Below are 22,062 nucleotides of genomic sequence, written 5' to 3' on the forward strand. Positions count from 1 at the left end.
GGAGAGAGCATTGGGATGCACAGCCCTCCTGGGGTCCCTGGGGAGAGCATTATCTGGAGTACTGAGTTAAGTTCTGGGCTCCTCAGCACAGGATAGACATGGAGCTCATGGAGTAGGTCCAGTGGAGGGCATCAAACATGATTAAGGGCTGGAACATCTCTCTTACGAGGAAAGGCTGAGGGACCTGGGCCTGTTCAGCCTTGAGATGTCTGAGAGGGAACCCCATCCATACAATATGTAAGTATCTAAAAGGGAGGATGCCAAGTGGATGAAGCCAGGCTCTTCTCAGTAGTGCCTAAAAACAGGACAAGAGGCAAAGAGCAGAAACTGGTGCATGGAAAGTTCCACCTGAAGATGAGAAAGAACTTTACTGTGCAGGTGACTGGGCACTGGAACAGATTGCCCAGAGAGGTTGTGGAGTCTCCTGCACTGGAGATATTCCAGAACCGTCTGGACACAATCCTGTGCAAATGTGCTCTAGGATGACCCTGCCTGAGCAGGGAGGTTGGACCAGATGACCCTCTGTGGTCCCTTCCAACCTGACCGGTGCTGTGTTTCCGTGCCCCGGGCTTGTGGCCGTGCTGGGGTCACACATACCCAAAGCGCTGCTGTGCACTTGGCCGTTTACGAAGCCGGGACTTGCCCGGGCCGTTTCTAGGCAAGTTTTTAGCCACCTTATGCAGCCGCTTCTTTGCCTCCCGTCCCGCAGCGCCCTTTCCCTGCCCGCAGGCAGCTCTGAATGACGGACGGACGCGCTCGGACTCGCCCGCTCCCCGGGGAACGCTGCACAGCCGCCCTCGCCCGATCCCTCGCGACGCAGGGAGCCGGAGGAGGGGGTGGAAACCCACGCCCGGGTCTGACCCCGAGCGCTGCGGAGCCGCCCCGGTGCCCTCGGGACAGGGCGGCGTGGCCGGGGGCCACCTCCCGCCGTGGCGGCGGGGCGGGACGGGAGGGGGGGCGGGACGTCCGTCGACGGCAGGAAGCGGGTGGGGGCGGCCGCGGGGCCGCGCGGCGCGGGCGGTGACGCGGCGCCCTTAACCGGGGCATCGCCGCGCCCCCCCCGCACCGCGCTCGGCCGACATGGGGTCCCCGCCGCCGCTCCCGCGGGCCGCCGCAGTGCTGCTGGCGGCCGCGCTGCTGCTGGCGGCCCCGGCGCCGCTCGGCGCCACTCCCGAGGAAGAGCCCGGCAGGAAGGAGCCGCCGCCGCCACTGCCAGCGGCGCAGGGAGCGGAACCGCGGGCTGAGGTGAGGCGGGACGGGCCGCGCTGTGCCCCCCGGGCTGAGTCCCCCGCGGGGCGGCCGGGCCCGGGCACCCCCCGCGGCAGCGCTCGGCTGGCGGGGCCCCGCGCCGTCCGGAGGCCATCGGGCTCCGAAATCCCCCGCTTTCGGCAGGAAAAGGGAGGGCTGCAGGGCCACCGCATCCTTCCCCTTTTCTGCTAAAAGAGGGACATCTAGGTCCGACATGGAAAAGGGGTCAGTGCTCTCTTTCCCCTACAGAAGCAGCTGAAAGCAGGTTTTGTTGCTACTCCAAATCTGCCAGTTTTTTCCCCCTCAACATTTAGTATCAGTTCCTTTGCGTTAAAAGTTGTTTAACAGTGTTCTCGGTGAGGGGATTCTGGTGCCGGCTGATCACACAGGGGGATGGAAAAATTACTGACATACGGTTTGGTGTAGCACGTCGAGCACGGCAGGTGGCACATACCCAAACTAAAAAGTTACAGCCCTGCAAAAGGTGAAGGAGCTCTGGGAAGTCAGTGTGCCACACAGAGTATGGGAGCTTCTAAATATCAACATCGAAAAACTTGGAGCACTGCTGAAAGTGGAATGCTGGGAAGCCGCCGTGTCAAAACACGTTGCAGTCTGTCTCTGCTGGTAGATGTGCTGGAACACGCTTTTTCAGCCATTCCTGGTCAGGGATGTGAACATCAGCTTACAGATCTTGGTCCTCGCTTGTGATCATAGATATCCTACTTTGTGTACAAGTAAACACTTTGGTGAGTGAGTGGGAGCAACCAGAGTGTGCTGGTCCGGTTTCACCACTGGAAAGTCTTCAAGTTAGTTTTCAACAAATGTAGAGCAAGTGCAGAAAAAGCTGATGAAAACTTGCACAAAATTTGGCTTGAGTACAAACTGAAAGAGGGGAAACCTAATTAGATATTAGGAAGAAATTCTTTCACATAAGGGTGGGTGGTGAGGCACTGGAAAAAGTTGCCCAGAGAAATTGTGGCTGCCCCATCCCTGGAAGTGCTTAAGGCCAGGTTGGATGGTCCTCTGAGCAACCTGATCTAGTGAAAGGTGTTCTTGCTCAGGGCAGGTTGGTTGGAAGGGACCTTAAAAATCATCTCTGAGCTAAAGCAGCTTTCCCCATGTTTTCTTATAATGGTGGTTCTCATATTCTGGTAATAGCATGCATGGTGAAGTAATGTTTTAATAATCAGAACGTGATCTGATCCTCTTGCTAAGTGCCTAACTGGCAATTTGAGGTAGGTGGCAACCAGGAACTTGTTAACAATCATTAATGAGCATGAGAGGTGTATATACTAAAATGTCACTCTACACAGTATGGTATGACAGGAGAAGTACAGGGCACAGTACTTCTGCGTACTAACTATTCAAGCCTAATTAACTAGTGTTTGAGTTTGTTTTTTTTCTCTCCCCCTCCTTCTCCTTATAGAAAGGGTCCTCACCAGTTGCTCCAGTTCACATTGTCAGTGAAGAGTCAGCTGACAAGACTAATCTGGGCTTTATTCATGCATTTGTGGCTGCTATATCTGTCATCATTGTATCAGAACTGGGGGACAAGACCTTCTTCATTGCAGCCATCATGGCAATGCGGTACAACCGTCTGACGGTACTGGCTGGTGCTATGCTTGCCTTGGGACTGATGACGTGCTTATCAGGTTAGCACTCTTTTCTCTTTTGTTTTATCTCTTAAAATGTGCTGGGTACATATTTACTAAAAAATTGTAATTGAAATTGGAATGGAGGTAGTACGTATATTCACTTTTCTGTTTTGAGGAGAGTGTCAAGCTTTTCCTGGGAATCATGGCTCAGATGGACTATTTAGGCTCTTGGCTCTAATGAGGTCTCTGCACTCCCTGGGCCTCAATATGAGTTTAAGGAAGAGGAATGGGATTGAGAGCCTAAGCACTTCCTTTGATTTTTGGGCCATTAGTTTCCTTTTTATTTTTAGCTCCTGTTAAATTTGTGTGCCTAAAGGGAATGTGGGAGTGACTTCTGTTTTTCGTCCTAAGGCAAAAGATTCTTTATATGATGACAGATTTCCCTTGTCTGACTTGTATTCCTGTGCGTGTGGCTGTCTGAATTCGTGCTGGAAGCTGCATAAGTGGAAGATGGGGGGGGCAGGAAGTGAGATATCAGGTGACACTTGAGGAACCTGTAGCTGTGGGCACTTACGTAGCTGTGATTGTAAGATGGAGCAGCCTTCAGGTATGTCAGGTGCAGCATGGAGTATGTCTGTATGCTCATTTCTAACCATGCTCATTTCAGAAACATTTGAAATACTGTTGGTTGGTTTATACACACTGGAAACAGCCGATTCACTGGCTTCAGGCTGCTTGGCAACTGTTTCTGTGAATGATTTTTGTGTGCGTAGCTGTTGCTTTGTACACTGCTGCAATTATTGCAGTCTTAGAGCAGTTTCCATTTACACTGTGTGTAATTTCTCCTGTCCATTATGTCTCTCTTTTTTTCTACACTAAATTTTTCTTCAAATCTGTCTTGATGCTTTTTTCATAAAAGCTTTATTTTCTTGTTCCATTCCCCAGTTTAAAGGTTCCCAGCTATTTCTTCCTTTTCAGAAAGGAGCCTGACTTCTCCCTCCCCCACCCCCCTTCCTTCTCCCCTCTCTCCAGTGCCCTTGTTTTGTACAAGCTGAGTTTGGAAACTCCTGGGGAGTTTGCACACCTTGATTTCATGAAGATATGCTCACTTAAACTCACTAGCTCCAAGTAATCACTACTTGGGATATTTTTCAAGGTGTGCTTGACAAAATAAGCTGGCTTATTGTTCTGATTATTTCATTATGCTTGTGCTTATATATGTAAGTAATACTAAAAAAATGACAGTTTTTTGTATAGTTTCTTGCATTGCTTTACTGTAGTATTTTTTCAGTCTTTAAAAAAAGTTTGGTTTAACTCCTTCTGGTTTATTTAGCTGTGCAACTAATACTGCTACTCATGTATGTATGTGCTGTGCGTCCAAGTAAGAAGCCTGATTAATTTTGTTTTATATTCTTAGTTTTGGTAGGGGCAGTGCAGATTAATTTCCAGATCATGTAGTAACTTCTGGGTATGTTTTTCAACTAAGAAAGTGTGTGCAAGAAAGCATACATGGTAGTAAGCTTCCTTTTAGCTAATTGCTTGTGGATTAACAGAACAACACAACAGAAACAGTTGTGACTGCATGGTCCCAGCAACCGTGAATGTTATAAGTCGAGTTTTGATTTCTTCTCATTTATACAGTCCTTTTATTGTCAAAAAAACGCTAAGTGATGTTATGTTGTGAAAAAGCAAATACTTCATCCTGGATACGTGTTTCTTCTTGTTTAAGAACTTAGTTTTGTCTTAGGATGATCACCTTCAATACCCATAAGAGATGTGCCAAGGCACATCACTTTTTGGTCTGCAAGTGGGATCAGTGTCATTGAAATAAAGAAAGAACAAAGTTGGTCACATGGTGGGTCTGTGGGGAGTGTGGGAGACAGGGTAATAGTAATGTACAGGTATTTGCACTTGGCAAAGGAAGAGAGGCCTGGATTTATCCAGCTGGATGATTTGTAGATTTGCCTGGTAGATTTAACTTGTAGAAAATGGTAATTCTAACTTTATTTGATAAAAGATTGGAAAGAGATGCTATTCAACATGCAAATGGAATTAACTGGTATACACTGTGACTAAATTGATGTGGTTACAGATCGTAGTTTCATGGCATGCTTGGAGAAAGGCAGGACTTCCATAGACCTTGATGGGAAAGATAATGTTGTTTGGACTGGCTCTTGGGAATAGCAACATCTCAACTTTGGCTAGTGTGCATTGTCTGTGTGTTGGTGGATTTCAGTCTCTGGCAAGACCAGTAACAGTTAAAGTTTCTAGAGTGTTGTTACTTTGCAAAAACATTTAGGAAATTATACAAAACTAACAAAATATACAATATTTATTTATCAGTGGATATTTGGATTGCAGACTTTGCCAGCAAGCATTTCTTAGATGTGGGAAAAACAGTTATGATCCACATGTTTATTTTTTTAAATGATGTATTTGTTTTCTTTTCAGTTTTGTTTGGCTATGCCACCACAGTTATTCCTCGTGTGTACACATACTATGTGTCAACGGCACTGTTTGCAATCTTTGGCATCCGAATGCTTCGGGAAGGCTTGAAAATGAGTCCAGATGAGGGTCAGGAAGAGCTGGAGGAAGTTCAAGCAGAAATTAAAAAAAAAGATGAAGAAGTAAGTCATAAACTTTCTGTAAATTACAGCTGGTGGAATAGTTACAGCTGTGAAGCTGCAGAACAGCACTGTCACGTTTGGAGTGTTCAGCTGTGTCTTGATAGTCTGACACAGAAAATGTGTGGTAAATCGGACAGAAGTGGCCTCTGGAGGCTCTTTCAGCAGGTGATTCCAGTTCTGTGGCAAGCCTGGCTTCTTAGGAGAGAAGGAACTTTATATACATAGAGTGGGTGGTTTTTGGGTGTTTTTAATGTTTAAATTACTAGTGGAGGGGACATCAACAGTTTACTCTTGGCTCTACTTTTATTTCTTTTTGTGGTCAGGCTCTTTATTTGCAAGTAGTCCAAGATGCACAATAACCAGGAGGTCAGAGCTGATTACAACTATATATATGTGTGTGTATTTACACACACGTCTGTGCATATACATAGCTTATTTTTAATGGTGACTTTATATAACTAATACACTGATAATGCAGCAGTCAGTGGCTAATAACATTCTAGAAACTGTCTAGCTTTACTGTTAAGTGTTTCATTTGGGTTGTTTAGATGATGTTTCTAGTCTTATGGTTATTTTTATTGGTTTTTTTTCCCTGTGTCTCCTGCAGCTTCAGAGAACTAAACTATTAAATGGGCCAGGAGATGTGGAATCAGGGCCAGGCACCACTATACCTCAGAAGAAGTGGCTACATTTTATTTCTCCAATCTTTGTTCAAGCTTTTACTTTAACATTTTTAGCAGAGTGGGGTGATCGTTCCCAATTAACAACCATAGTCTTGGCTGCCAGAGAGGTGAGTGTTGCAGAATGTCTGCTGTTTTTTGCCCTCTTTGGGTTACCCATACAGAAGTGAGAAAGATAAAAAACACTTTCAGGAGGTGCCAGATTTCCACCTGCTGCCTTGCTGTGCTTTACTTGGTGTTACGGCTGTGCCAAGACCTGAAAATAAATGCACTGAAGCTCTGTGTAGTATTAAAACTATTGTTACATGGTTGGGACTGCACAGGCATTTCGGAAAATAGTTGCTTTATATCATGCAGCTGAAATCAATTGGTTTTTGTTACAGTGTTCAGAGATGTTACAGAACAGATGTTTCTTTGCTCTGTGTTCATATAGTTTTCACTCAGTAACTTAAAAAAAGATACTTTTATTCCATCAAACTTAAAGCTACTAGAAAGATACCTCTTGTTAAAAATCTGAATATGGTACAGTGTGTAGAAGGAACATAAACTCTTAAGTTGCTGTGCAGTAATGCTGTAAATTAAATTTACTCATCATGATTATTAGAGTGTATATAACTGTATTATATTCAGAGGAAAATGAAAGCTTACAGTCAGCCTTTTAATAAACATAAGTAGCTTGCCTGTGCCCTTTCATGCATTGAGATAATTTACTTTTTTCCCTAGGATTCATGCTTTTTTCAGGTGCACTTTCAGACACTCCCTAGGGATAAATCAGGGCTGTGTAATGAAGGAGGCTGTAAGCTGTAGGAACCTTTTGTCTCTGGTACAGTGAAGGGAAGGTGTTTAGAGCTAACAGCAGGTGAGGATGTCAGGCAGTTATATGCCATCTTGGAAAAAGGGAACCACTACGCCTCTGCCCAATTTGCTGGGCAAGTTGCTTAAGCCCGTCTTTTCACAAGGGGTTGTTGACTTCTGGTTTGCATTTTCTGAGTGTCCAATTAGGAAGTGTCTGTCAGACTCTTTGGTCTGGCTTGTGAAGTGCTGAGCATTGCAGTTAAATACTGTGGGCTGTTGTGCCTGTAGAATATGACGTGTTCACAGGAATGCTACCAAAACAAATACTGCAAAATATCTTGATATTGGCTTTCAAAATCAGTGAATGATTATGATCTGGATCTTTTCTATTTTATCTGTGGGAATGTTTTATACTCATTTGTTTCATAATATATTCAGATAAGTCCTTGTCTGTGAAGTACTAAGATACATAGCAGGAGCATTACAGAAATGCTTATGAGGAAATAAATTATCTTAATATGGAGATTTGAGCAGTGTGATAAGTCAGCTATGCCCATACGTTCTGTAGCGAAAAGAAAACAAAATACTGTGTAACTGTTCATTGAGTGAGTAGTGTCCATCCTGTCACATCAAACAAACAGGGTTCATTTGGAAGGGGAAGAAAAGTGATAATTTGGTTTAGTGCATACACGAAGGGAATGACTTCAGTCTGCCTTCACGAGCCTAGTCCTGACAACAGTCTCTAAGAACTAGATTTCACGCCTTAATAGCTTACTGTATAAGAATTGTTCATTTGTTTAAGGAAACTGAAAAGAAAACTCTGTCCTACTAGAATGGGTTTGCTTCAGCTGCTGTGTCTGAGTCCTGCTCCTGGAGACACTATGCTGAGGGAAGCCATTGTAACTTGTTACCTTGTAGGGAATGGAATGGCAGGTGAAATCCACCTTCTGCCAGTGAGGGCTGTATAGATAATTGCTGACTGCAGGGAAACAGGGATTTCCAGGAATTTTGGGTCCTGACCCCGAGGCAAGTGTGTTCTGCTGGCACAGCTCTCCTTCTGACCTGCACTTCTTTTTCGTTTCTTACCTGTCTGCTTGGTGCTTGCCACCTCTTCTGACTAGCTTGTGGTTTTGGTTCTTTTGTGCAGTCAGTGTTGTCTTTTCTTCAAACCATATAATTTCTTAGACAGTTTTGCTGTTTGTCTGCTTGAGATTCCATGCATTCCTCAGGTTATGGCAGTAGCTTTTTTTTCCTCTTGGAGCTAGAAGTGTCACTTAAAGATGAGCAAAGGACTCAGCTCCACTTTCCCTCATTCATCATTGTATAGCAGAAAGTTATGCTCCTTTCTTGCCTTCATGGTCATTAGAAGATTGTTTTCTATTTCTGAGGTGTTCAATGCATATACTGTCCTTAACTGTGTAATTTCTAAGGCAATCTGAGAAACCTCTTTATGTAGTACAGGTGTTCACATATTGAGTAGCTGCTTGTTATGCAGGAAGGTGAAAAGCTGTTGTTGACATTAAACTTTGAAAACAGCTTTTATCCCCTGGACTTAAAATCTTTCATGCTTTGCTCTTTGGAGGATGGAAGGGGGCAGAGTGTGGAGCACAAGTTTTATGAAGCTTGGCAAAGGACCTGTAATGTTTTAGCTGCTAAAAGCCTTCATTTGGAGTTCAAGGATTTATTTTTCTCTTTCTTTATAATTAGGCTGGTGTTCTTCCAACTGATGCATATTGTGTTTCTCAACAGCTGCCACCTTCCCTCTAGAGGTTGCTTGATTGTTTAACTACAGCAGAGTGATTTCTGGATCTGTATTTAATGACTTGAAGATGCTGCTTTATTGAAATATTCTATATGCTCCTATCTTAGTCAGGTTTAGATTTAAGTCTGCCTCTCTAGCTGATGTACAGTTACTGGTCTTTAAGGCAGTGCTGGATAGCAGAGCAGAGGAATCACCAGAGAATATCCTTCTTGCTTGGTAGTGTGCAACCAGAGAATCCAAGCATTGCTCCTCCATGGCAGGAGGTTGTTGTAGGACCAGTGGGTTTTCAACAGTGCTGATTTACCCCTTGGTGTTTTTTTTCCCCTCAGGACCCCTATGGTGTGGCAGTAGGAGGAACAGTGGGACATTGTCTATGCACTGGTTTAGCAGTTATTGGAGGGAGAATGATAGCACAAAAAATTTCTGTTAGGACTGGTAAGTGACAACTCACTCCAACTGCAGAAATGTGCTAATGCTGGTAATGTTTGTGGTGTAAATAACTACATGTTTGGGAACAGAGTTTCTCAAAACTCTTGGAAAATCTATAAAAACTGGTGTGGGTTTCGGGTTGGCTTTTTGGGTCTGCCTTCCATCCCACCTTGTTTTGCTTCACTATTAGCTAGCTTGTAGGAGACCAGAGGAAGGAAATACATTACTTTTAATAGTTGGTATTTGTTTTTTGACAGTGGATAATAGAAATTCTCTTGCAATTCTGAGTCCAGACCTTCAGATGAGGAAGAGAACTGCATACTTACAAGTTATACCAGCCATATACAAGCCTTAAAAGCTACTCTGTGTGTGGCATAAATGTTTTTTTTATCGTACCTGCTAACTGCAACAGGCAGGACCAGTACGGTTACATTGGGTTGTTTGTTTTTCCTTAGCTTAGGTTGCAGTTTGCTTCCACTGTCAGTCCTGTGATGTGGTGAGATTTCTTGCTTCCAGGAATAATTCTGTGAAGCTGCTTCATATAAATGTTCATTCAGAATAATTGTTCTGTAGTTGCACAGGTGGTAAAAAGCCAACTTCACTGCTAAAAGTGAAATGTGCATTCTGTTGTGTTTGTTTGCCAAGGAATTTGGTGACAAAATGCTAATCTAACAATGGTTTAATATGCTCCAAGCACAATGTGGATCTTTAGCTGCAGGAATAGCCTTAGGTTAAAACAAATATCTTTTTAGCCTGTTAGTTTGTTTAGAGAAGAGTAGGAGAACATGCACAGTGGTGCTTTCCTAGAATACTGTCCCTGCCTCTAGCAGATCGTGGCCATTGGAAGCAGTTAATGTTCTTGATACTTTCTTTCAGTGTAGTTACCTAAACTGTGCAAAAAAGGCTAATTATGTCTCTTAAGTGATGGCTTGCTCCAGCATAAGAATGTTGTATCCTATTTTCTGCCATACAGCCAAATACTCAACAGTTGGTGTTAACCTCAGTTTTAGCCTAACTCAAGTAATAATTCTGTCCTTTTAAGGGACAGAATATATTCTTGGAGATGCAGTTAGACAGTGGTTTGGCACATGGGCATCCTGACACTGAGCTAGAAACAACATCTGCTGTTTGCAGCATAAATTTTAAAGTAAGGTTATTTGGAAAAATAACCTTATTAATTTTATTAATCTTATTTATTTAAAAAAAAAATCTGTAATATGTCATAGAAGTTAATTACTTTTTGGTATCTAATTTCTTCTTGACTTCTGTTTTCTTTTCAGTGACAATCATAGGAGGCATTGTCTTCTTAGCATTTGCATTTTCTGCACTATTTATAAGTCCAGACTCTGGTTTTTAAATTTTTTCATTGTTGTAAAAGAACAAGGATTGGAAGCATCAAGCAGTTATCCTTGTGCATTTTTGTATATAATGTAAAGAAGTCTAGTTAAACAAGAGCTGAAGATGAGACACTGAATTTTTTTATAGCGGATGATTCATGGGACTGACGCATTTATGGACAGCTTCTGCAGTGGAGATCTGCTTATTGTCTGGTTTGTTTATGCTGTGGTGCCTGCTCCCGTGATGGGATTTGAGTGGTTTTCTCGCTTGCTGGACCTGGCTCAGCTGAGTTTGGGGATCTACTCTCCTAAGTATTGAGAATTCCTCTTTTCTTCCTCTGTTACACACAACCACCTTTCCTGTTTCTTCAAGAGTTGATTCTTAAGGCCTCTCGAAGCAGACTGTCTTATTCCATGTTGCTCCGAAGGTGTTGAGGAGAAAACTGCAGGCTTCCACCTTGAAAGATACTGGTTCCACGGTGTGCCTGAGGCTGGATAATCTAAGCAACAAGAAACTTGGGAGCAGTTCCTATACCATTCAATGGCTGAGCCAACCAACACAGAATTTTATAAACTTAATTTAGAGGGAAAACTTCTTAATCAGGGATTTTTATCAGGAAATTGATGTGTGGTGATTAACAGCCTACTGTGTTCAATATGCAATCTGGCTGGAGCTAGTATGATTTGACTTTTTAATTTTGAAATATTAATGTATACGGAAAGTAATAAAGTAATAAAAGTGGTCCAATTTAACAATGTTCCATTCCCAGGATTGAACAGTAATGGAATTCTTAGGTTTAGATGTGTTCCTGCTTTTTTTCTTTTTAGGAATAGAAATGTAATCTGGAAGAGTATTAATAAAACATAGTGTCTCCATTTGTGTTATTTTCAGTATTGTTTTTGATGGCTCCTGTAATTCCCACCAGAAAGGTTTACCTGGTGATGATGTGCTTAAGGTGAGGAAAGTTTATTAAATTTATTTTGGATACTGACAAATGCTGGTGTTATAAAGACTTGGAAAATGTTGAGCACTGAAGATGCGTGGGTTGCAGAAATAAGTGCTTATCTCTGCTCTTCAGTGATGAGTTGGATTCTGAGCCTAATGTCTTATATAACCCACTAAGATCTACCCTGTAGCAGTCTTGTAAAATAGAAGACATGGTTTCTAATGTTATGAATCTGCCTTTTATCGAAGCTGAAGCATTACAGATTTAACCATGCTATTTGTAGATGACAAACAGAGCAGCCCCTAGTCCTTCTCTTAGGTTTCTCTACCCAGAAAACCCCTTAATGCCACATTTCTCTAAGACTGTAGAAGTGCAATGCCAGGTATGTACAGTAGGGTGAAAACAGGCTGCCATTCCAGGCTCTGGGTCTAAATGTTCATGTCTTAGCCTGAAGGAACTGCATTGGTTTGGTGGTGGGATTTTTTGGGTTGTTTTGTTTTTTTTTTTTTATTTTTGAACCAGTCAGCCAAAACCTGTAGCCTCTTCTTTCCCACAGCCTGAGAACACACACTCTGTCCATGGTGAATTTCAACTCCTATGTGGAGTGCATTTCTAGCAGAGGTCATGTAAAAATGGGGCAGAAATGGAAGAGCCTAAACTTTTAGCTGTTTATGGGACATTCATACAGCTGTGTCCCAGGTACAGTAACTGTGGTGCCACCAGTCATCCTGCTGAAAATTCTTGCTCAAAATCCAAAAAGCCAAACCAGTTGGCCATACTCTAATTGTAGAAGCTTCCCAAACTTTATATGCACTTCTTTTAATGCTATTTTGATAAAACAGGATCATCAGAAAAATCAAGCTCTATAACAGGTTGGTTACAGAGGCAAGTGTGAAATTGCAGAACAAATCTGTGCAACTTGCACATTTTTATTTTAAAAACTTACCGAGATGACAAGTACTGCTTTTGCCCAGTCACAGCAATGTATTTGGCTGCTCTCTAAGGCCAGCTAGGCAAGTAGGAGTTAGCTTGAATAGTGGTCTTACATTCTGGTTTGGTTTTTTTTAAAGCACAAACATTGAGTTATCGGAAATCTAGCATAAAATTAGCTCATGAAATTTTAGTAAAAGCTTTGAAAGGTGCTTTAGTAGTTGCTACTAGTTACAGTGATTTAATGTGGTCAAGTGCATGATGGAATTTTTCACAATTTAAAGAATTTAGTTGGGAAGTAATGGAAGCCTGTTGCAGGTGATCTGCTGACATGTTCTCAGTTGTGCTGTGTCTGCTGTGCAGTTTCCAGCACAGACTGGACAGTGGCCTTGTCCCTCCACAATGTCTTAAGGCACTTGCAGCCCAGCCATGTCTTGCCTGTTGGCTGGGTTGGGGGCTGGGATTTTAGCAACTTTCATCATACTTCTTGTCTTTCTAGTATATTGCCATTGGGGAGGTGTGGTGATGTTCTGTCTCAAAATACCTGGATACTTGAGAAACAGGCAATATCTTACAAAGTGTGTATGTGCATATATATTTATATATTTATATACACATATATATATACATAAAAGGGGCAAAAAAGGCTCCAAGTCAGCTGGAAGAGCTGTTCGCAGGACTGGGAACTGTAAGATCTCAAGCTTCAAGACAGCAGGATTGATGCTGTTCTGGTGAGGTAACGTCCCACGTGGCTTTTTCTCACTAAAAGGGTGTTAGGCATTGGAACAGGCTGCCCAGCAAAGCAGGGGAATCACCATCCCTGAAGTGGGGGAAAAAAAACCCCACATGTGGATGTGGCAATGGAGGATATGGTTTAGTGGTGAACAGGAGAGTGTTGGGTTAAATGTTTGGACTCAATGATCTTAGAGGTCTTTTCCAACTGTAATGATTCTATGATTACGCATAAGCACTTCCTAGATGGTGGTACTTTTGGAGATGGAGCTGGTTGGTATATGACAGCAAATGCCTGGGTTTGGGGGAAGAAAATAGAGAAAAAGTTTGAATAATAGTGCTCTCTTGCTTTTAAAGGGAGGTAAGTTTTGAGGGTTGCCTTGCATTATAGAATATGAAAGAAACACTTAAGGTAACCAGCTGAAGTTTTGTTGTCACAGTCCTATGCAATTTCTTGTTCTTTTGTGGCTGGAGAATGTGAAATATGGTGAGTGAGAGCTCAGGTGTTGAAGGGAAGGCTCTGCAAACTGTTGCATCTGCAACATGTGTTTCCCATCCATCCTGCAGTTCTCCCTGCTGGGGTGAGATGCAGCCACTTTCAGTTGCTGCCAATGGAACCTCAGAGGCAGCATCTAAAGCAGGAATTTACATCTCTCTATGTTGAATACAGCAAAGATTTGCAAGGGGACACTGCCTCCAACTCCTCATTTCCAGGCAACAGAAACAAAATGGTCAGATTTATGGGGGTGGAAAACACCTCACATCAACTGAGATGTTTAAAATGAGAAAAGCTTGTTCTTGCCGTTTTCAAAGATGCCTACCTTGTTACTCTGTATATGGCAAAGTGCAATTAGCAAAGATGAAGGTAAACTTCTAATCTTCGATCCTGCCAGGACAAAGTTTTTCAAAGGAAGCTTGTTGAACCAAAGTACAGAACCAGATCACAAACAAGCCTGCTCTTCTCAGCGCACTGCCACCAGGTGTGTGTCTGCTGAGCTGATGCTTGCTATTTTGAGATCTATGAGTAAGACACCAAGTCAGGAAACCTGAAGTGAGGGAGGGGCTGTACTTCCCAAGAGATAAGAGGCAGCCTGCCTCCCTACAGCCTCTCCCTCACCTCAGCTGCTTCTCTAGCTCAGGCTGGCTGCACAGTGCCTGGAATGCTGCCACCAGATTCAGTGAGCAGTTTTACAGTGTATTTCTAGAAAGAGGTTGGTAGTTTAGTCTATCTATGTGTTTGTCCCAGATACCGTATGTTTAAAAAAACATCTTGAATTAAGAGGATCAGATTGTTTCATCCTAATAAAACCTGAGTTATCCTTAATTTCCAGAGACATGGAAATAATGGTGTAATGGCACTTGCTGCACTGATGTGGCATTTTTCCAGAGGTATATGGCCCTAAGTCAGCACCCTTGGCAAGTTATGGTTACAGGCTTCTGCTAAGGTAACCTTCTGTTACAGGTTACATTTAACCTGTAACATTTCCCATAGGCATGTGGCATTTACTATAGCTGTGCATTTCTTCAGGATTACTTAAATTTACTTCCCCAGTGAAAATATAGTTGCCAGAGGGTCTGACAGGGACAGAGACTGTGTGCTAGAAAGAACAGCTAGTAAGACTGTGTTGATATTGCTACCCTTGAATAGCTGAAATCTTCTGGAATTTCTATCACTAATGCCTGAGACTCAGAAGTGCAACTAACCTTTGGATTGCTAATCTTTACAAGTATTAACAGCTTTTCTCATATAAACATGGGCTTTGTTTTCAAGTTTGCACAACAGCAAAATGCCATTGAATGGCATTGCATCAGGTGTGGCAGGAGTTGTAATTATCACTCTTCTTCGTGATAAGTTTATGGAAAAATATATTGATATTTCCAAAGTTCAGTTTTAAGAAAATTGATAATCTTGCTTGCTACCATGCTCTTGGTCTTACTGCTGGTGGGCATTGACAGTTCTTAACTACAGCTACAGCACTTCTACTGTTGATTTTGTTTCTCTCCTGGGCCACAGGGGCCTTATGGCATATAGAAGTAATACACAACTTATGCAAGTATTTAATTCCCAAAGGCAAAAGATCAACATCTTCATCTGGGCATCCAGTGTGATATTACAGAAAAAAAGGAACTGCAGACTGTAAAAACGGCTAATTGTTATTTATCATTTTCTCCAGGCATTCAGCTTCAATTACAGGATTTCCTTCCCTCCCACCTTTCCTTGAACATTTAATTGATTTGAGATTATTAATGTTTACACTTTGATCAGTGAAAGAAGGTTAGACCACCCTGACAGGTTACATGTTACCACACAGCATTTCCAGGCAAGAGCTCCATGCTCTCAACAAGCTCTGCCCGCACCTAAATGCAAGTCTCTGCTTCCTTGTTTGGTGGCACAGCCAATGTTTCAGCCCATCTCTACTCCTTTAAAAATACTATTCTTTAACACTTTCACTTCCCTCCCTGGGTATTTCTTCTCCTGGTAAACGAAATTTAAAGAGAAGGGTGTTGTTTTCCATGACAGGAAGTGAGGGAAGGGCTATGCCCATCCAGACACTGCAGCGCTGCTCCATCCTTCAGCAACAACAGGGACTGTACACGTGAAGGTACAAAAGTAGTTTTAAGTTGTGCACGTTCAACCAAGTGCTGTGTGAGTAAATTCCAAGGCAGTAACGTAAACATACAAATCAGAGGTCTCTAGCCTTTAGAGTGGGGCATCAGTTTATAAAGAGATACAGAGAGAAGACAAGGAAAAAATACAGTATGCGTTTTTACTGAAATCTCACAAGTCATTTGTCTGGGTAGGGGAGAGAAGATAAAAGTGACATCAAGCAACTTCTCACAAGTCAGTTCTGTGAGTGGGGGAGAAAGAGTGCCTTTGGTACAGTCGTGGGAAGGGTATAAGAGCGCTCCACTGTGAAACTTGGATAAAACTGACATCAAGCAACTCAGAAAAAAAAACTTCTAGAACCTTAGAAGCTACAGAAAGCAAAATTTCAAATGAGTTACATTTATTCAGTTAAAAAATTGACAGTTAGTAATGGTCACATGAACACCAGGGAACTGTATCTACATTTCCTGACGTCAATATGAACGGCACTAGGGTTTTTCTGTTTCTTTTACGTATACAAATCTAATGCCAGTTAAAAAAATACAAAACAAAACTGAAACCCAAGACACTGTGAAATCAACACTGCTTAAAAACTCAAAATTCAATCTGATATATTTGAAAATAAATATTTTTTACCTTTCTTGTTAGAAAAAGACAACTCACCAACTGCTTTCAAAGCAGTTACACCTTTAAGACCGTTCCCAAAAATGTTTCATAAATAATTACCCATGATTGATTGTCTATTAATGCAGCATCTCTCAGTCATAGCTGGGGTCTCTGTATTAGGCCATACAGTATTTTTTTCAGACACAGTGTTTTGTTTCCCCCCCTTCCTTTTTATTTAGGTATACTTTCTTTGAATATAGCATATCATGCTGGCAAAATTCATGCAGATGACATAGCATGAAGTGTAGCAGAGCTTAAAATCACCTGCTTAGAAAAAGGAAAAAAAAAAAAAGACAAGGAATGTAGTGTTAAAAATCATGATAGTGAAAAAGCAACTATCCAGTCTCATGGACAATTTCAAATGTTCTCTCACAGCTGTCTCATCTACTATGATTTGTTCAAATACGTCTTTTTTTTAATCCAAATTAATTTAATTCTCTTTAACTTTTTCCACCAGGGATAAGTAAAAAAATAAAAGGTTAATTATTAAAACTAGTCTCTTTTCCCTTTTAATCAAAATAACCATTTTCCAGCCCTCTGACTGTATATCTAATTTTAATAATTTTTTCAAATAGAGAAGCTTATGAATCTGACATGTTTGACATCTCCTGATGCCGTGACATTTAAAACACTCATAACAATACCTGGGTTAAATCTCTGAAAATATAAATGGTTCTTGAATCGACTTTAACATCTGAAAAAGGCCACAACTTCAAACCTTCAGAACATTTTCACAAATTGTAATCCTAAGGGACACTTAGAATTATTGAGCAGGCAAATGAGCCTCCAGATGATTCTCTCTCATAGGCAACTGTGCAATTTAAAAAGCCTCCTTTCAAGGAAGCTATCATCTCTAATCCCTTCCCCTGGCCATATAAAACATAAAGGCAACTGGCTTTAGAAGCCTTTTTAATCCTGCACTTTAAGCCTCAAAGGATCACCCTATTAAAGAAACATTTTCCAGAAATGTCTCTCTTGACAGTTCTATGCATTATTCCTCAATGCCCCCCCATTTTTAACAGTTTCACTGACTAAAGAAATAAACTGTTTTTCAAATAGTCTTTTCAGTAAAGTGCTTGTTATTACTCAAAAAAAAAAAAAAAGAGAAAGTGCAATATTTGAGTCTTAAGAGAATTTCTTTTTCCTGTGAAAAACTGCCTGATATATCTTTACTCATTTTTACATAAAGCTGAAATGAAACCTATTTCTTGTAAGGATAATGGGTTACTAATTTTGGTGTTTGGCAGTAGGCAAGATGCCCACAGAAGGTGGTGATACGCTGGAACTGTAGTGCAGAAGGTAAACCTTCTAGATGAAGTGGAAGGCATATGGACAGCTCCTACTGGAATCCTTTCATATTTATATACAAATATAATATATATTAAATATAATATAAAAATAGCTATAGTCTTTTTTCTCTGAAGTTATCCTAGATGCTTTTCTTCAAATCCTCACCCACTGCAGGCAAAACATGTCTGTCTCCTAAACTCTGTGCAACTACGCCATCTTTTTCACTCCATTATGTATCACCAGGCCATTTCTTCATAAATACAATCCTGCCCTTAACAGACTCCTTCCCTTCTGTCAGAGTTGCTCTGTAACGTTTCCGCTTCAGAACCTGCTGCAGTATCACAGCATTCATTATCATGTTACTTATCAGGATGTTGAAAATAAATCTATGACTGTAGTAAATGAGCTGGGCAGAAGCAAAAGGCTGATTAAGAAAGAGGCAATAGCCTGGTCCTCTTCTTACTAAAATTCAAGGACAGTTCAGCAATTGATTCAGCAACAGGGAAAACTGCAGACCCATTAAATAAATATACACTTTTTAGTCACTACCTGTGAAACAACACATCTGCATACCTGCACACAATCTGGACCAAATTCTACATGCTTGCTTTCGCAAAATGCTTCCTGATTAGTGTCAGGAATTTTTCAAATGTGTGCCATGTTTTTCCAGTTTCTTTGAATTTCCCCATCTTCTATCCTTTCTCTGCTAGCTGGTTCTGTAACTGAATGACCTCTCTGTGAGGTTACAAAAAGCTTCTTGATCAAAGCATACATTTCTATAGTTCTCTTTCAGCAGCCACACTATCGTATCATCTAATTTCTCTCTCTTCTAGTTTAGCCTTTTTACCAACAGACCTATAGCAGCACACCAGAGTATTTGGGAAGGAGAAAATGGGAACAGAAGTTTAAACAAAGCTTTATATAAAAAGCTGCATCATTAACCGTCTGGCTGGTATCTCTAATTTCTGTAATTCTCAGTATAATAGTTTAATACACCTATTTTACTATTATTCAGTTGTTCTAACAGTACTATTAAAGCTCTCCCACTTTTCTTTTTTAGTGCTATATTTTCATTGTAATTGGTTTAAAAAATTTGTATCTAACCTATTTTTCATTAGGCAAAGAACTGATAGCACAGACCTCTAGTCAACGCAGCTTCATATAGAAACAGGTGGAATGGAGTGGTAAGGATAGCAGAGCAAGGCAGGATTTCTTTACCTAGAACTTTACAGAAACAGGTCTCTGACAATTATCCCAGTCTGGAGAATGCCAGAAATCCCTTTAAAGTAGGGGAAATGTTTCTTGCTGTGTTTGGTATTGGCATCTGTTCCTTGCTCCAGTTTGCAGTAGGGTTCTAGAGCAGAGAGCAATCTGATTCTCTTTGGTACTGTGTTTCTCACACTCTCCTTTCTTGTTCACTGCTTGGCTTTTTGGTGCCAAATATTTGCTTTATGACTGGGGAATAACAAAGATCTAATGCTGGGACACGTGCAGAGGCAAAGGCTAGCCCCAAAACGTAACCAACGGCATCAAAGGCTTGGCTAAACTGGTATAACCTCCTGCGGGTTTGGTTCATCCAGTAATACAATCAAACTGTTCCACAGTACAAAATGGACCATCACCATTTGGTTACATTCATTCAACTCCTCTTCAGTATTCAAGATTAATCCAGCTTTCTCTCGCCAGTACTAATTTTAACTGCTTTTACTGTTGTTTTTTTTGTTTTTTTAATTATCAGATCTATCAGCATTTATTCCTTTTCCTCTGAAGTTCTGGTTTCCACAAACTAGTACCATAAAACCTACCAACATTTAGTTAAATAGCACATCGTATCTGTTGGAACTTTTTATTTTCTTTATAAAGTGAAGTTGCCTTCTGAAGTCTTAGTTCAGTGGTATCTCTTAAATCAATAGCCTGCTAGTGTTAAATGCAATCACGATCTCCCCCAAAGCATACTTTTAATGCTTCAAAAATTACTAAAAAAAAATCAGCTTATTATTCCTCCTCCTGCAAAAGGAGTCTTGTACTTTTAGGTTGGTTTTTTTAAAATTATTTTTAAGAGTATTGCCTTAAAGGTCTGAGATTTTTGAGACTCCTCTATTTCTGGCTACAATCTGAGGGGGAGTACCAGTCAAAAATATTCATGGTCTCAACTCACTCCATTGTTAAAATAAACACAATACAGAAATATCCATGAAGTAGATACACAAGTTTGGTTGACAATGTGCTAAGACTTCAAAATTGAAAATGGTTACAGATTCAAGACGTTGTAATTCAAGATGTTCAACATTATCACCTGAATTAAAATCAAGGCACTATGGGTTTTGTTGTTGTTAAAATGACCCTGAATTAGTTCTGACTAATTTTTGAAGGAGAATAAAAAGATTCCAACATGTTTTAACAAGTTACAATTCTCACCACAGAGAAAGTGGTTAAAAAGTGCCCAAAAGGTTATTAAATGTAAATATATTTTTGTGCAAATTACTCCTATAACTGAAACATTCTTGAAAATTACTGTCATTTTTTTTAAACCTTTTACATAAATATTTCCAACTATGAACTATATCAAAAGATAGCTTTGGGGAATAAAATTCCAAACCATCTGCAAGAAAGCAGTGCAAATTCCTATTTTTCAAATAAAACTATGAATTCATTATGAAATTATGGATGATATTCATGAATCTGAATGTCCTGAACCCTGATGCATGATCACCAGTTCAAACAGCTTCATCAATAATTTAACTTCAAGAAGTCAACTAACCAACACACTATACCTCACCGAACAAACCCTGACATCACAGACAAAGCACAAACAAGAGACTTGTGCCCACATTAAGGGTGAAAATAATGATGCATCATGTTGTAAACAAAAGGGTAGAACAGAGGAAAACATTAGTCTGAGTATGGTGTGAGAATTTAGGGAAACATATTCAAACCTACAAATAACAGATAACATTTTCATGCATCATATAAAATATTTTGCTCTTTCTCCTTTTATGCAGACATATACACAATATTTTACAGCATCTGTACAACAGAGAACTGGATTTCACACAACATTTTCAAAATATTTACTGTCCCATAATCATCTGAAAAAAAATTAGATGGTTTTTGGACTATATTCCTGGCATTTTTTTCTGCTAATTCAAACAATTGCTCCATGTCCATTGTAATACTTTAAAAATGTATAGGATTGATAAAAATACCGATATTTTCAGCATCACTCTCATTTCAGTCACATTTGGAGATTTCACCCGGACAAATTAAAACATGGCAGCAAATCCTTTAGAACACAGAAACTGGGGCAACTCTCAACGTTGGCCATGTCCCCATCATTATCTTGTGGTTTTTCTTAACAGATTCCAGAAGTCAGGTAGATCTCAATTAGGTGATAGAAAGCCTTCGAACTGCTACGTCTGTAGCTTCAGTGCAACTGTTTGGGGAGCAGCCCCTCCTGGCAGTTTGCTTCAAGAAGAGGCAGAGCTCCACACTACTGTGGCTGAACTTTAGAAGGGTCAGTCATCTTGTCAGTTCTGTGTCGTGAGAGTTGCTGCTGTTGAGACTGATGCTGCTGGTGGTGGGACTGAGTGAAAGTGCTTTGTTGTAGTGGGAAAGCAGCAGAGAGGATAAGCTGAGCTGACTGATTTCCATGAAGTAACCTGGATGTCTAAAACATGGAAATAGAAAAAGATTATTTTTCCTGCCACTCAGAGAAATACAGGCCTAGCTGCTTTTTAACTTTTTGTTCAATCAAAATAAACTTCAGATTTGGTCAGTTAAGCTGAGCAAACAATGCAAAGATTAGTTCATACTGATAAATTTAATCAGAGCATCTGACCAATTAATAAAGCAGCTGTAAGTGGTCATTGTAATTTCCTGTGATGATGGGTAGGAATGTGTGGCAATGTCTCCATTTCAAACCACAAGGCTTAAGGAATCTATTTGAATAGATATCTCATTGCAGTCAAATGAAAAAATGGTGCATGACTTAGCACATATCACATTTATTCCCCACAGACAAAATACACAGTCAAAAAAAAATGCCACATTTGCAGACCCAAACATCCCCTTTGAAGGAGATTTATTACTACTGAAAATGGTACTTAGTTTTACTATTACTTTTCTTAGAACAAAAAAATTATTTACTGAAGAAAAGCAATGAAGGAGGGGTACAAATGCACTATGACATCTCAATCCTGAAACATTCTGCAGCAGAAGCTAAACTACATCAACTGCTCCACCTACAGAATCAGACTGTAAGAAGCCGCAGTGAGCAGAAGCATTTGCTTCACTTCAAATTCTAGCACTTTTAATAGTTTGTATTAAAAATACTAAACTTTTGCCTAGAAAGAATTTCTAGGGTAGGAACAGACCTTTGGAGATCTTTTTTCACAAATCTGTTTCACCAGAATTAAG

General features: G+C 40.7%; 2 protein-coding genes across 7 annotated transcripts in view; one reads left to right on the top strand and one right to left on the bottom strand.

The window, feature by feature from the left end:
• Positions 1-1,047: 1,047 nt before the first annotated feature.
• TMEM165 (transmembrane protein 165) lies at positions 1,048-11,358 on the top strand. Its single transcript, XM_027676413.1, has 6 exons — positions 1,048-1,245; positions 2,675-2,900; positions 5,295-5,470; positions 6,078-6,260; positions 9,037-9,142; positions 10,417-11,358. Exons 1-6 carry the CDS (start codon positions 1,081-1,083, stop codon positions 10,491-10,493), a joined length of 933 nt encoding a protein of 310 aa, XP_027532214.1. The 5' UTR covers positions 1,048-1,080; the 3' UTR covers positions 10,494-11,358.
• A 4,421-nt stretch (positions 11,359-15,779) lies between these two features.
• CLOCK (clock circadian regulator) overlaps positions 15,780-22,062 on the bottom strand; it is a 67,359-nt gene continuing 61,076 nt past the window's right edge. For all 6 annotated transcript variants that reach the window (XM_027676407.1, XM_027676409.1, XM_027676408.1 and 3 more), the window contains one exon: positions 15,780-21,313. In XM_027676407.1, the coding sequence (XP_027532208.1) occupies positions 21,137-21,313 (177 nt within the window). In that variant the 3' untranslated portion in view covers positions 15,780-21,136. The remainder of the gene's footprint in view (positions 21,314-22,062) is intronic.

This window comes from Neopelma chrysocephalum, unplaced genomic scaffold, assembly GCF_003984885.1.
Source record: "Neopelma chrysocephalum unplaced genomic scaffold, ASM398488v2 Primary Assembly neopelma1_42, whole genome shotgun sequence".
Taxonomy (NCBI): Eukaryota; Metazoa; Chordata; class Aves; order Passeriformes; family Pipridae; genus Neopelma; species Neopelma chrysocephalum.